Source organism: Equus caballus, chromosome 23 (assembly GCF_041296265.1).
Source record: "Equus caballus isolate H_3958 breed thoroughbred chromosome 23, TB-T2T, whole genome shotgun sequence".
In the NCBI taxonomy this organism is placed as follows: domain Eukaryota; kingdom Metazoa; phylum Chordata; class Mammalia; order Perissodactyla; family Equidae; genus Equus; species Equus caballus.
The window spans coordinates 12,689,788-12,706,219 of NC_091706.1; the positions used below are offsets into that span (position 1 = coordinate 12,689,788).

The 16,432-nt window shown below is 42.9% G+C and overlaps 1 protein-coding gene across 4 annotated transcripts in view; it reads right to left on the bottom strand.

Moving 5' to 3' along the window:
- The window catches only part of HABP4 (hyaluronan binding protein 4), a 40,191-nt gene extending 24,066 nt beyond the window's left edge, over window positions 1-16,125 (bottom strand). Inside the window, exons 1-5 of one of the 4 annotated variants that reach the window (XR_011431576.1) lie at window positions 15,623-16,121; window positions 11,193-11,355; window positions 4,413-4,574; window positions 4,129-4,197; window positions 626-709 (exon numbers count right to left, since the gene is read on the bottom strand). Coding sequence is in view for 2 of the 4 variants with exons in the window: in XM_023627087.2 (XP_023482855.1) it covers window positions 626-709; window positions 4,129-4,197; window positions 4,413-4,574; window positions 11,193-11,355; window positions 15,623-15,995 (851 nt within the window). In the remaining 2 variants the exon portion in view is untranslated. Of the gene's footprint in view, window positions 1-625; window positions 710-4,128; window positions 4,198-4,412; window positions 4,575-11,192; window positions 11,356-15,622 lie in introns of all 4 variants that reach the window. The other 3 variants (XM_023627087.2, XR_011431577.1, XM_023627088.2) reach the window with 3 other exon arrangements.
- Between the last annotated feature and the right edge of the window lie 307 nt (window positions 16,126-16,432).

The following is a 16,432-nucleotide window of genomic DNA, read 5'->3' on the forward strand; positions in this document are numbered from 1 at the left end:
AGGATTGAATGAGTCATTGTCAGGGTGGAGGGGAGAAAGAATGAATGCAAGGAATGGGATTGCTGGGCAGTGTTGAGAGTTCATTTCAGAATGCCGGTGATCGAGAATTTACGGGGATTCCCGCCGGCTCCGCTGCTGACTTGCAGTGCTCAGTGTGTGGTAAAGGCAGATAGCCAGCAGTCACCCAGGATGTGGGTTTTGACGGCAAAGTACAAAAGAAGATCCAAGGAGCAAGGGAGTTCAAATACTTGGCAAGGGTGCTAGAGATGGACCAGACACCCCAGTTCCATGAGGAGAAGAGGGAGGAGGGACTGGGAGAGAGCAAAGGGACAAGAGATGGGGGTCCTGATGAGAGACAGGCTAGTCACAGTACACGCTGCTAAGAGAAAAGAGGTTGTGGGCACAAGGCAGAATTCTTGAATTTAATCCATTAATTATTATTAATAATTATTCATTGGATTATTTAAACTGATTATTAATTAGTACAATTATTTGCTAATACATTAAGAAGATCAACCCTTGGTGGTATGACAAAATGCTGAACTTCCTGCTCTGTGCAGAGCTCTTAGAAATCGTTAGGAAAAAGACCAACAAACCCAATGGGGAACATGAAGGGAACACGCACTTGGCTGGAGATTCTTCCTCCAGGGGGCCCAGGGACTCCTCCGCCACGGCGGCCTCTTCCATGGGCGCAGCTGGCTCCCCATCACTGAAAAGCAGTCACACAGATATATTCACATCAGTGCCCTTATATATTCAAGACAGAAGAAAACAGCTTTCAGTGTCCTTTTTCTTAAGTAAATATCCTCCAAGGAATTACACATAAAGTAACCCACATCAAAATGAAAAAAAGAAAACACTTGTAATTGTTAATTCATACAAATTTTCCAAAAACGTGAAAAGTATTGTGAGAAACAGAAGTTTCTCAAATGAGAATTTTAGTCAATGAATGGCCTAAAACTAAAAATAGGCTCTAAGGGACCAGAACAATTATTCAAAACTCTTATTATCCTAAGAAATTCCAAATATTAACAGGAGCCATAAAAATTCCCAACCCACAACTGTTGAATGACTTACAATAGATAAGACTATGCTATCTCAAACTTTTAGAAAATGGTAGACAGCGGAAACACTCCACAAAAATGAGTGTACTGGATTGCAAACAAGCTGGTGATCACTATACCAGAAGAAGGCTCTGACACATCAGTTTATACACCCCACATGTACATACACCATCTACAGATTAGACAGCACAGCACAATGAAAAACCATTTGAATTTTAATATACATGATCTTAATTCTTCCTTTTTATGTTAACATTAATCCTATCTGAACATTACTTAGAAAAGCAGGTCCTAGCAAAGAAATTTCATTTTCAAGAAAACGCTAAAATTAGTCAACTTAAGTATATCCATTAGAAATATTTTACTCTCTACATACAGAACCTAGGACTTTTTCATCCCCAGTTCAGGAAAAGCTTCATAAAATAAGGTATTTTTTTTAAAAGTACACATAAATTGAATTGTAATAACAGAATAGACTTTTTACATTAAAATTTTTTTTATTCTCAACTCAAAGCTATTGTATCAACTTAACAAAAAAAAAAACCCTGTTTTTCAACACAAAATTTGAATAATTAACTTTCACTTTTAAAAAAGGTCCTAAATCAAATGCACTCTGAGTGTGGAAGGACACAGCTGCCGCTCTGTGGGGCGCCCGCCCTTCACAAGGTGGCCTCTGACAGCAGCCTGAGCCCAGCAGGGGCACAGGGCTCCTGGCATCCTGAGCCCCAAAGGCTAGCAGCAGGGGCAGGGCTGACTGACTCCAACTTTCTCTTTATCCCCTGGCCACATAATAACGCCAGGGGATAAAAAGCACAGGTTTACTGACAGTTCTTAGCTCTCAACAATGAAAAATCACGAAAGGGCTCTGAAGATAAGGGGAAGGAAGAAAAGCAGAATACAAAACAAACAGACCTTGTAAAAACCAGCATTTCTTGAACTTGAGCAATTGATTTTAAAGAAAAGAACCAGAGTTCTCCCTCTTGTATTAACCTAAATTATCTTATGAATAAACATAAAACTAATGTTGTGCTTATAGCTCTTACAGAACCAAATGACCAAAACGAGAAAACTATGAAGTTTCAAAATTAGCAACAATTTATTGGTGGATTTTGTTATTTTGTTCAAAGTAAATCATCAATGTTGGATTTCTTAGAAGAAAGATACAGCTCCAGGGCCCATGTCTGTATTTTGACTTCAGTTATACTAATACAGAAAATGCCTGTTTGTGCAAGTACATTCCACAAAATGATGTTAAACACCTCTAGGCTTTGTTATCTAGTTCAAATTCAATCAGACTTCACACTTAACCAAATCTAAGACAGTGACCAGATTTTAATCAAATGTTGCTTGATTACTACATAATCTGTCTTGCTCTTCACCATAAAAGTTGGAAGGCAGTATTGTTGAAAACTGCATTCGTGGGTGTCTATTCCAACTGGTAACAAGGAAATAATATCTGATATTATACTTTTTTAATTACTGCAGCCAGACAAAATTCTATTTTTCAGCACAGGCACTCAGGATCAAACTGCTGAAGGAAACCAGTAACACTGGAAATGGCCCAGTCACACCATTTTGAAAGCATCTTGTCCACAGATCTATTTACCACCAAGTCTTCAAATAAGAATACTAACCACAGCAAACTCTCACACCCAATATGCACTGGGCACCACCTGGCCTCGCCAGCCATGAACACATCACTTACTGCGTTAGGCGCACCTCTACTCTTTTCTCATTAATCAAAAGTAGCACATAACTTCACTGTCCTATACTATTTTCATGATCAAAATCAAAATTAAAATCTCAATTTATTAAATAAATTATTCAAGCCTTACTCTACGAAAATCTTTCAATTACATATTATTACCACCTAAGAGCTTTGACTTTATAACTCACAAAGCAACCCAAAAGGACATGGGGCATGTGTCATTTTAACATCAGGGCATGCCAGTCCACCAGGACCACACATGGTCACCTCCTCATATTATAAAGCCAATGCTTTATGTACCCCTTAGGGTGCACATAATTACTTGGAGCCAAAATGATTTTAAGTCCAAATGCAAACTAAAATGGAGTGTAGTATTAGATAAGGTGGTAAATCAGATGATTCAGAAGGTATTACTTTTATATACATATTATCAAAGTAAAATAAAACAAAATTTAAAGATTTGCAATCAAAATCCTATGGAACCCCAGACTCAGGCATTCAACATTTCTCCTCCTTTCAAGGACAATACAGATGTGCAGTGGTAGTAAATCTAATATGACATTTGGTACTGTTTTGTACATCTGTCTTTAAGGACAACAATTTAAGGAAAATATTTTATGTAAAAAGCTTATAGTCTCCAAAGGAAGAAAAATGGAAGTCTGGATGCCCTCAAGCCTTCAAACTGTGGGAAGCCTGCCTTGCAACGCACCCCCGCCTCTCCCTGACCTGCCGAGTGCATCTGCCCATTCCTCTGGAGACACCAGGAAGGCACCACGTCTGCGGCCAGGAAACGGCAGAACCAAGTTGCTCCTCTAATTAGCAAAACCAGCACCGAGCTGAGACACCATGAAGCCACAGAGAAACGTCAAATTTGAGCCTTAGGGGGAACCTGTCATTGAGCTTCGATCTGCAAATGATTACACAAAATCAGGACGCAACGCATACAAGAACTTTGGAAGGTCACAGACAAATACAGCACAGACTATCCAGGAATTTAAAAAGCATTCTGAGGCATATGCAAATGTACGGTGCCACGTGCATGGGGCATCAGCAAATACACAGATTTGTTTGACTAAAATAAGATAAAATAAAAGAATTTTAAAAGGAGTTTTCAAATCAAATTGCAACATAACAAGCCCATTTAAAAAGTTATCTCACTAAGTTTTTGAAGTTGAGCATTGATTTTAAACTCGATTAAACTAAACAAAAGCCTAAAATCAATCTCTACATAAGGGTACACAAGTATGAAGATACCGAAGCACAGCACATAAAACGTAATGTTTAAGAAAGGCGAACAAAGATCCAGAGACTTCCACTGAACTGTAGGCTCACAGGAGGCAGATATTTGCACCATACCTGGTATCTCTACCTGAGCCCCAGGTGCGAACTCCACATCCACCCACGTTGTCTTCAGTTCTCATTGCTCTAGAGAAAGAAAGAATGTCCCTTTAAACTGGAAGCTGGTCTCCAGTCAATCTCCAAATCAGAAAAGTTGATCATAAAAGCTTTCCCAGGATCAGCTCCCTCAGGATCAACACTATACTAACATAAAGTCAACTAAATATCAACACTTAACAAACAGATTCATACCACGTATTACCAAGATCTTACAGCAAAATAACATTTACAAAGAAACTTACGTTTTATCATTCCCACCATATCTTTCAAATTCTCGTCTCCCTCTCTGGTCAAAACCGTCAAAAGCTCTGCTCCCGGGCCCACCTCTGCCTCTGCTTCGCATGCCCCCTCGTGGGCCTCCACGTCCTCTCAGCAGTCTGTCTCGATCAAACCTGTCAATTGGTCTGGAAAGAGATGCACAGAGTAAGAAGGGGTGAATTGGATTAAAGAGCTAAGACTTTTTTGAGAAAAAAATTTTAGAAGGACATTATGGCTACAGTGTATTAGAAAGAATGGTGGCTTGAATAATAAACAGTTAACTTTTACTGAACACATACCATCCCTGACATTGTTCTGAGCAGTTCACATACAGTAATTTAATTTTCACAAACAAATCTATAACATACAACTCTGCCTGCAGATGAGGAAACTGAGGCACAGAGAAGGTAGGTAACCTGCCCAAGATCTTAGAGCTGCTAAGCGGAGAAGTCAGCTATGAGTCCTGGGCAGGTCTTATACTAATCTGTAGCGGGGCACCCTTTTCTCTCTCTGGATCTGGTTTGCTCATTTATAAAATGAGGAGGTTAGATAAAGAAACTCTAAGGTTCATTCTAGTTCTAATATTAAATATTTAAGTTAAATTTGGAATGTTTTGTATAATGAGAAAAAGAGTCAAACTTCACATCATGCGCCCCGCCCCCCCCCCCACAACCAGTCAGTGACATTTGAGGTTGACAACACTAACTCACAACAACCTGGCTTCTGCCCCCATTGCTCCGCATACACTTCCCAGGACAGCTGAAGATGACCTTTTTGCCGTTAAATCCAATAGCGACTTGTCTTTATGTCATTAGACCCCTATTCAACATTTGACACTACTGACTACTAATTTTCCTCTGACTTTTTCCGGCTTCTCCTTCTCTGCCTGTCCTTAAAAAATTATTTTTGGAGCAGGAACACCCAACACGGTACCAAATCCACAAGGTACTCTCCTTGCTCTTCAGCCATCCAATTCCACTTCTCAGAGGCAGGTGCTTCCAGAGTCACCCGAAAGGAAAAAGTCCGGCACCTTGCCTTTTTCATCAACATGTCTTGGCACACAGCCGCCTCCCTTGTTCTCCAGGACACCTGTCTGTCCTTAAGTGCATCAGCATTCCTGTCTTTCCAGCCCCTGCACACACTGTCCTCGTATCTATGCTAACGCTACATGACCCTCATTCATGTGACCCTGTTTCTCTCATTTGGGGGTCTGATTCCAGGCCACAAAGCCAGTTACTTCCTGGACATGACCCTCTGTATATCCCCCAGGTTGTAGATATGCGACCAACACTGACCCCTTGCTCCTCCTGTGGTTCTTAACTCACTAGAGTACCCAAGCCAAGAACCAGGGCCCTTCACCACTCTTCCCTTCTTCCCCTGCTGCATTGGCTGGACCCACGGCCTGACTGCCTGCCTACTTCTCCTCATACCTGTTCTCTGCTGAATCTCATTGCCATCACTTTTTTTTCCCCCCTGAGGAAGACTGGCCCTGAGCTAACATCCATCGCCAATTTTCCTCTTTTTGCTTGAGGAAGATTGCTGCTGAGCTAACATCCGTGCCAATCTTTCTCTATTTTGCATGTGGGACACCACCACAGCATGGCTTGACAAGCAGTGCACAGGTCCACACCCAGAATCTGAACCAGCGAACCCCAGGCTGCCAAAGCGGAGCGTGTGAATTTAACCGCTATGCTGCTGGGCCGGCCCCTCGCTATCACTTTTTATGAGGACTTGCCTCTCCTCCACTAGACTCAAAGCTCCTGCAGGAAGGACCACATCTTTTTCATAGTTATAGCCTTAGTTTAATAAGATAAATGATATTTTTAAATTTGTCAAGGCTTTTAAAAACATTTAAAATGACTATTGAAATCTAGCAGCTCAAACACCAGAACTAGAGGTATGTTCCAGTCTACTTTTATGGCTGAAAATGTTACATTAAAAAGCTACTATATGGGGGCTGGCCCCGTGGCCGAGTGGTTAAGTTCGCGCACTCCGCTGCAGGCGGCCCAGTGTTTCGTTGGTTCGAATCCTGGGCGCGGACATGGCACTGCTCATCAGACCACGCTGAGGCAGCGTCCCGCATGCCACAACTAGAAGAACCCACAACGAAGAATACACAACTATGTACCGGGGGGCTTTGGGGAGAAAAAGGAAAAAAAATAAAATCTTAAAAAAAAAAAAAAAAAAAGCTACTATATGATCATATCAATGGAACAGAACTGAAAGCCCGGAAATAAAACCGCACATCTACAGACAGCTAATCTTCGACAAAGCTGCCAAGAACATACAATGGAGAAAAGACAGTCTCTTCAATAAATGGTGTTGGGAAATCTGGACAACCACTTGCAAAAGAATGAAAGTAGACCGTTATCTCACGCCATGCACAAAAATGAACTCAAAATGGATCAAAGACTTGAAGATAAGTCCTGAACTATAAAACTCCTGGTTGATATAGGTAGTACACTCTTTGACAGCAAACTAAAAAGGATATTTATGAATACCATGTCTTCTCAGACAAAGGGAAACAAAAGAAAAAATAAACAAGTGGGACTTCATCAGACTAAAGAGCTTCTGCAAGGCAAAAGAAACTAGGATCAAAATAAAGAGACAACCCACCAAGTGGGAGAAAATATTTGCAAATCATATATCTGACAAGGGGTTAATCTCCCTAATAGATAAGGAACTCACACAACTGAACAATAAAAAAGCAAACAACCTGATCAAAAAACGGGCAGAGGATATGAAGAGACATTTTTCTAAAGAAGATATACAGATGGCCGATAAACACATCAAAAGATGTTCAACATCAGTAGTAATCAGGGAAATGCAAATCAAAACTACACTAAGATATCACCTTATGCCTGTTACAATGTCCATAATCACTAAGACTAAAAATAACAAGTGCTGGAGAGGGTGTGGAGAAAAGGGAACCCTCATACACTGCTAGTGGGATTGCAAACTGGTGCAGCCACGATGGAAAACGGTATGGAGGTTCCTCAAAAAACTAAAAATAGAAATACTATATGACCCAGCTATCACACTACTGGGTATCTACCCAAACAACTTGAAATCAACAATCCAAGGTCACATATGCACTCCTATGTTCATTGCAGCACTATTCACAATAGCCAAGACATGGAAGCAACCCAAGTGCCCATTGACTGATGTGTGTGTGTATATATATATATATATATATATTGTACATACATACACACACACACACACACACACACAATGGAATACTACTTAGCCATAAAAAAGACAAATTCATCCCATTTGCAATAACATGGAAGGACCTGGAGGGAATTATGCTAAGTGAAATAAGCCAGACTGTGAAAGACAAACACCACATGATTTCACTCATATGTGGAATATAAACAAACACATGGACAAAGAAAACAGTTCAGTGGTTACCAGGGGAAGGGGGGTGGGGGTGGGCACAGGGGGTGAAGGGGAGCACTTATGCGGTGACAAACAAATAATGTACAACTGAAATCTCACATCAATGTAAACTATTATAAACTCAATAAAAAAATAATAAAAAATTTTAAAAATTTAAAAAAAGCTATTATACGATCATGGGTAAAAAGATACAAAACTCACAATTTTCCTTACTCAAAAAGATAAAAAAATACAGAAGCACCAGTCATTAACCTCATGACAGTCTCTGACAAGAAACGCTGTCCTAAATAAATTCCCCAAGTCAGCTTTTCAGTCTCCCAAATGCCCTGGCCAAAACCAAATTCTTAAATAGAGATTGTTGTAAAATCTATCCTACATTACAACAAACATCTAGCAAAACTCTAAAACAACAACAAAAGAAAAGTAAGTTCTTAACCAGGAAGTTGGACAGGGCCATAGAAGAAAAAAAGTCTCCCCAAACATTAAGAGGAAATGAAGCGCAAAACACACAAGGAAAATAATGCCAACAGTGAAAATCGGGTCAGAATTTACATGAAATCTAGATCAGATACCAAAAAATAACAAATTCATTTAAAATATAATAGTGATTGAAAGTGACCCTAAAAAGAGCACTGTGTGTTCTAGTGTATTTTAATCCCTTAAACCATTTTTTCTTTCCTCTACAGGTTTACCCCCACCCCACTCCCCAATTAAATATATTCTCAATTGCTTCTTTATAATCCCCCTCTTATAAAATATATCCTCTTTATTATAGGAAGGAAAAGAATATCTGAGCCAAGTGAGCTGCTTTACACATCTGTAACGCACTCTTAGAACCAGCCTAGGACCTGCTTTAGACATCTGTAACCCACTCTTAGAGCCAGCCTAGGACCTGCTTTACACACTTGTAACCCACTCTCTTACAACAAGCCTAGGACCTGCTTTACACACCTGTAATCCACTCTCTTACTAGGACCTGTTTTACAGGTAAAAGGAAGGAAGCTCGTGCAGGGGGAACCGGGAGTTAGTGTTTAGCAGGCACCGAGTTTCAGCCGAGGAATATGAGAAAGTTCTGGAGATGGATGACGGCGATGGCTGCACAACAATCTGAATGCACTAAGACCACAGGACTATACACTTACAAGTGGTTAAATGGTAAATTTTATGTTATGTATATTTTATCACAACTTTAAAAAATGCTCACTTATGAAGAGGGAAAGAAATTTTAAACATCTGAGTGATTCTTTCTGAACTGGAACTGACTTTAAACGACCAGCAGTAAACTGCAGAAAGAACCAAAACGTATGCAGACAGAGGCAGACTAATTTCCTAATAGCCTATGTTCTAAGAGTTCACTTAAGTCCATCATTTGGAGCCTAAAGAAAAATTCCTACTGCATTAAAAACAGTAGTGCGCGCCCAGACTACATGCCGGCTGATCTCTGCACGTGAGCCACACTGACAGTTACTCCCAGCACCATTTCTGACTTTGCGTCAACATGAAAACAGTGTTCTGCCGTAGTGGAAGAAAAATCCAAGGCAGCTGGCTGTGACCAGAGCACTACACATCGCTAAAGCTCTGGGTCTGTTTCCTCATCCATAAATCGAGGACTGAATTAATCTATTAAGATTATCAAACAACAAAGAAAAAGTGTATGTGTGTGGGGGAGAGAAGAGAGAGAGGAGGGAGGGAGGGAGAGGTTGATAAAGCAAATGCGGTAAAATGTTAACATTTGGGGAATCTGCATGAGGGTATACGGGAATTCTTTGTATAATTCTAGCAAGTTTCTGTAAATCTGAAATTATTTTTAAAGAAAAAAGAAAACAATAATCCCATATCCCACCCTTCCCCTACCCTTATATATGAGTGTGATTTCACTTAATAGTCATCTTTTCATGTTAACATATAAAGACCTATCTTATCCTTTTAAAAGACTCATAGTTTTGCTACTAAAAAAAGATGGCAACACAGGTTTGTGATTTTGAGCTATAATTTCCTTATTTCCACAGAATAAATCCCTGAAGTGAAAAAAAAGATACACAAATGCCTCCAAAAATCAGCAGCTCCGATCCAGAAGGCTTCCTGTAAGCAAGCAGATTGTGGCCATTACACAGCAAATTTAAAGTCATCACAAAAAAAGCAGAATTATGCCTTTCTCTAACCCTCTCCCCCTCCTACATGGCAGCAGATAGACCATCTCAATGTTCTCAATGTGTAACTTCTAGCGAACAGATCTGCAGAAGTCACGACCTGCTCAGCCCTCTCCGACTGAGCTACTCTCTGCTGGAACTTTCTGTTTGTTCATTTGTTTCAATGGACTCCAGAGTGCAGTTTGACAAAGTCATGTTCTTTGGTTAAACTTGTAGCCAGGATCCTAAGTAGAATTAGTAGTCAAGAAGTTGAAAGACTTTGGGAATAATGGCTCCCTTGACATTAAACTATACACTAGTCTTCCTTAGCTTTTTAACTTTATTTTCCCTAAAACGTGTTTCACAGGGAGCTTCTATTTAATCTAAACTCATGCTGTGTATGTGTAAAAATTAAACAAAAACTTTAGGCAGCAAGCATCCATCTTGTTAGGGCCAAGCAAAGACACAAAGAACTGCTCCCTGTGTACAGGTGAGAATGGATAGCCTGCATGCTGCTACATCACTCAGGAGTGGTCAGACTGCCTCAGCCCAAAAACACCTTCCAGGTCAAAGCACCTTCTAGAGAAGGTATGGGAGGCAGAAATTGGTGTTATACATTATATCAGTTTTTCTTCCTTTTCTTTTTCTTTCAATGAGGAAGACTGGCCCTGAGCTAACATCTGTTGCCAATCTTCTTCTTTTTGCTTGAGGAAGGTTGTTGCTGAGCTAACGTCTGTGCCAATCTCTCTATTTTGTATGTGGGACACTGCCACAGCATGGCTTGATGAGTGGAGTGTAGGTCCATACCCAGGATCCAAACCTGTGAACCCCAGGCTGCTGAAGCAGAGCACATGAACCTGACCACGCAGTTAGGAATTTGTTTAAATTCATTAGTAGTCTAAATTAGTTACACTAAATCAAAAAGATAATTATATCCCTAGCCTAAACTTCAAAAGAAATTTAACCAGTTTCACATACTCCTGTATAGTTTTTTACAAGTGCTTTTCACAGTTGCCAATAAATAATTCATTTTTCATCGTACAATCGTTTCCTGAACCAAGACTTAAGGTCATCTGAGATAAACAGAAGATCCTTCATGTGTCGCCTGAAGTAATAAGATTTGCTACTTAAATCGGCAAAATATTGCCAGGAACAGCACCACAAAGTTTGCAGAGTCTGGCAGTCCTCTGACAGCCCCTCAGGGCCCCGGGCCCTCCCAGCCGCAGTACGTACTTTTCATCCATAAACTTCTCTGGTGTAAAGTCCGCCTGCCTCTCGGTCTCAGAGGGTCGACACTCCCTGTAGGATCGCCGCTCCACTCTGTCAAGCGTGACCTCTGACCCTCGGCTGTCGCTCCATCCTTGCTGCTCCCCTCTTCTCGGAGTTCGCTTCTGGCCTGCCAGTGAAAGATGAAAGGGCAGAGCTGGAATGCAGGGTCTGTGACAGCACACTACGTATAGGAACTCCTAAATTTCACTCTTCTAGAAATCAATGTCATAGGAAAATCTGGCTTTGGACAAGTTCAGAGAGGAAAAACTGCTGTTGATACTACTACTGCCCAGAGTCCACTGCTTTTGAATAGAACTTGTAAGTTCCTATTGAATCACATGCTTTCCCGTATGTCTTAGAAAGTATGAGATAAACTATACCAACTAACCTAGAATCACAGGCATCTCACAATGACTCTGTGACAGCTAAGAATATATATATTTGGCCAATCAACTATATTTCACAACAGCAGCTTTATCAAAACATGGTAGCTAAGCTCCACCCAGAAAATTAAAGGATAATACCCCGTACTTCACATTGTACTTTTAGAACCCCAACTATGGCTTATCATCAGCTACTAAGGTTTTTGTTTTTACACAGTTTGTACCGCTCTTTCTCATTTGAAAACAGACTTCCCTACTATTTGATGGGATTTATACATTTACGATCATACTTCTCAAATATGAGGCCAAACTGGTATTTTCCCATTTAAGCAAGAGCAGGTCAGCACTTGAAGGGGCATCTCTCGTCCATGGAGGCCAGCACTCAGCGGGGGCTGGGGCTACGGCCACTCCAGTCTTTCCATCTCTCACTTTACTCCTCTCTAGTTTTGATGCTTTACCAAGTTAAAGCAGAGTCTGTGTTCAAAGGCATCTTTATACATGGTAAATATGTTGTGAAGAACTCTGTCACTTCTAAAAGCATCTTTGTACACATTTAAAGGGTCTCCATCTCAAACATTATTGACAATTTTTATTATAGTGGCTTCAATTTTTCTTGGTATAAATTACCCTTCATATGGGTTGTATGGCTATAAAAATATTAAATGTATTCAAATTAATGGGTATTTTTTTAACTGCTGGATTTCCCTACTTAGATACACATGACTCCTAAGGAATACTTGTTTACGTATTTTTCTATTTTCCCACTTAATATTTCCTATCTGAACTTTATAAACTGGGCACATGTAAATATTAACATAGTTCCAACACCCTACTGATCTCCCTTTAAAGCAAAAATCATGTCTGTGAACCACTAACATAAAATTGTGCAACGTATTACTTGCTAGTTAACAAAGCATTTTTTTCAAATGTGAAAAGTTGCACCACAGATCTAAGTCAATCCTAAATTAATGTCACATTAAACCTAGAAATGTTTAAATCCGATTTGCATCCTGTACTGAAGTCACAATCTGAGCTTGTGACATATTTAGGATATTTAGGATACTGGAAAGATGTTATCATGAATAGAGCATTATACTTTTATTGCAGAAACAAAACAGAGACTGACATTCGTGCCCAGTTGCCCAGGAGTACACGATGCCAGACCCCAGGCACATGCATTACTGATACAGATCAAATGTAGATGAGGCATTTAAAATGTAAGGTAGAAAATCTTATTATGAAATTATCTAACAAATTGAAAACTACAACAGACCATGACAAACAGCCATCAGCAAATACGTCAACAGTTAAATACTCTTCCCTCAACGTAAGAAGTTATTTTAATACAGCTTCAAATTTCCTATTTATAACCTCTAATTTAAAAAAAATTCTTAATATCTCCACTCAACTACAGAATAAGAGCTTATCCCACTGTCTTTCTGCTTCCTCAAGGTTATTTTTTAAATTGTATCAATTGAGTTTGTAATTCACCATTCAAAACTTAAAATGACATTTACCGCATACTTTATATTAAAGCTTCTTCCAAAGTTTCTGTGTATAATTTGAAAACCACTAAATATGACTGGCTACTTATTAGAATAATTATCAATACCCTGCAAACATTTCATTCTCCTTCTAAAACCCAAAAAACAAACATAACAGGGGTCCAGGTTTTTTCCCACAATTCAGTACTAAGAGATTAAGATTGCAACTGAACCCAGTGTTTCCGTGCTGGATCAGCAGCTCCAAGAGGACAGTACAAACAGTGAATTTCACCCGCCCTCTCCAATAAAGGCTGGCACAGCAGTCTCATCACTGATCCAAACTGAGGCCGTGGGAGGAGGCAGAATACAATAAAACACACTGTGAGATTGCCTACAAGATAGAGCTGAGCTTTGACTTTCGGACAACAGTCCTGAAGGGCCAGGGAAAGCAAGGCTGAAGAGTCTCTGGGACTTCAGAATGAATTTACTGAGCAAAGGTCACCCAACGGTCTACCTATCCGGTTAAATAGTGAAGGTCATTCGAAATCTCCATGTCTGTGGGAAAATTTTATGATTTCCACATCCTTGGGGGATTAATCAATGTTTCCATTATATGTCAAACATGTTTTGCCTTTGATTCTTATCTGCACTAAGCATTCCCCTATAATATTCTAACTAAATTAAAAATGTTGAGTGTCAGAAAATTACAGTCCATACAATCAAGGCTACAAAACCTTGAGAGAGTAGCTCTCTAACAACCATTATAGGTAAATTTAGTACAAAAACTACATAAATGAAAATTATGAGCTGTTTGCTTCTGAAATAACACATACTGAAGAAAGAACCAGAATGACAAGACTTTTTTAACTACAAAACTAACTAAAGATCTTTAATATAGATTTCAAAAGACAGATCACGTGGGTCACAATTGACAGATGAAAGTTTTAAACTAGACTGCAAGGCTAAGTGAAAGAAGCAGATTGCAACCCAGTTTATATCATTTTAGAATAGAAGAAATAGCTTTGTCCATTTATGCATATAAATGTAAAGCATTAACAGCAAGAAAAATAAAGGATTTTCACTGTCATATGTTTCTGAATTGCTTGAAATCTTTATAACAAAAATGCATATTTTTAACTTTAAAAAGATTAAAAAGTGATATATTAGTACTAAATGCAGTTTCACACTATTCTGAAGGATAAAACATATTATTTCCATTTGCTAAAAAAACACAGAGAAAGGGGAAAAGCTTTGCCTTCCTCAATTCTTTTATTATTTATCTAAACAGAATTAACAGAAAAACTAGAATACATACCTTACATTATATCTCAAGTCTCACTGTTTAAACAGGCTCATGAACTTACTGGCCTACCAAGGGGTCTTGAGACGTCCAATGGCACTGCAAATAACGTTCAACATCTTTATCACCGTGACTTGACTTTCCGATTCTCAGGTGATATCGCCGCACTGAACTTTTCACAGGTAAAGGTAAATGTTCCCTAGTTGCAGGAATCAAAGCCCCAGTACTTAAATCGGGAGTGGTTCCCTCCTGGCTGCGATGAACAATTCTCATTAACAAGGAGCAAGCCAGTAAAGCCGAGTTGAATACACTGCCGAACGCTGACTGAAGCGGTCGAACTACACATCTTAACACTCTTAGTCAAACCTTAGCACCACTGCCTGATTTCAGGAAAACAGGAAACACAGGTGGAGTCCTGCCGACTGCCCCCGACGCGGTTCAGGCGAGACACGACCCTCCCGCCTCCTCCCTCCCCGGACGGACAGCAGTGCACCCACCTCTGCGCTGCACGTCTGGCGAAGCGGGGAGTGGGAACTCAGAACATTCTCGTGGGGAAGGTCAAAAGGCTGGCCCTAAAGCCGCCTGAGCTACCGAAAAGCTACACATCCCACCAACGCCAGGCGCAGGGTGGACGGACGCCGGCCGGCTGCGGAGGCCGCAGGGCCCGAGCCACGGCGCGGCTCGGAGGCGCCAGCCCGCGGCCACCGCGCGGCCCCTCACGGCCCTGACGTCACTGCCGTCGCCCGCGGCCGCCAGGCCCCGCTCCGTCACAGAGGCCCGGCCGCGCCCCGCGGCCCCCGCCGCCCCCTGCCTGCCGCCACGCTCCTCCTCCCGACCCCCGACCCGAATCCCGCGGAGTCGGGCCGCAGAGGGAGGCAGCCCCTGCCGGCTCTAGACGTGAGCGCCCCGGGCCAGCGACCCCAGCTCGCCCGCTCACGGCACGCCGGCAACATCCCTCAACTTCGCCCAACTTGGAAAGGCTCGGTTCCGGGGCTCTGGGACCCCCCGCCCCACCAGGACCAGGGCGGCCAGAACGGGCGCGCCACCCCCATCCCCATCCTCCTTTCTCGGCCACAAGGACCCTCAACTCAACCAACTCCTCCCCGAGCCCCTGCCCTCTCCGGAGCAGGTTCCAGCGACCAGTCTCCCAGCGCGGTCGCGGCGGCTGTGAGGGTGACCTCTGTGACCCGTCTCGTCCTCTCCCGCCCACCGTGCCCGGGGGCGTACCGGGCGGCTGCGGGCCGGCCCCGGGGCTGTCGGGCTGCTGTGTGCCGGGGGCCGGGAGGCTCTTGCGCTCCTTCTGGGACTCCCTGCGGCCGCCGCCCGCGCCAGCTCTGTGACCCGAGGCCCCAGCCGGGCTCCTGCCGCCGCGGGTGCCGGCCCCGGCCGCCGCCGCCGCCGCCGCCGCCGCCGCCTCATCGCGCCTCTTGCGCTGCAGCTGCTGCTGGCGCCGGCGCTCGGCCTCGCGCAGGATGTCGAACGGGTCCGACTCGTCGTCCAGCAGCTGGTGGAAGCGGTTGGCCACGACGCAGCCGAAACTCTCCTGCATCGCGGCGCCTGCGGCGGCCGCGGCCACGGGACTCCCTAGAGCGCCCTTCATGCCGCCGCGGCCACTGCGGGCCCGTCGGGGCAGCCCACGCGAGCAAGTCTCAGCGAAGCCGGCGGCGAGGACCCATCCCGCCAGCCGCTGCGCCCTCCTGCCCTGCCTGGTCCCGTCCCTCCCAGGGCCCGCCCCCGCGCTGCCGCCCCGCCCGCCCAGCTGCCACCAGACAGCCAATCAGCGTGCGTGAACACGCCCCCTTGCCTGGCCGGCACGACTGGAAGCCCAATCAGCGGCCGGTTGCTGTCACGTCACGCGACCTCTATGCCCCTCCCCCGACTCAGCAGGGAGGGGCGAGGCCCAGGGGCGGAGCTACTGGGAGGAGCAAAGAGTCTTGTGGTCCAGGCAGCTGGGCGGTGCGTGGTCGTGGCGAATCTGTGTTCGTTCTGGGACTGGGTCCGCATTCATGATCGGCCACTCTGCTTTTAAGTTTATAT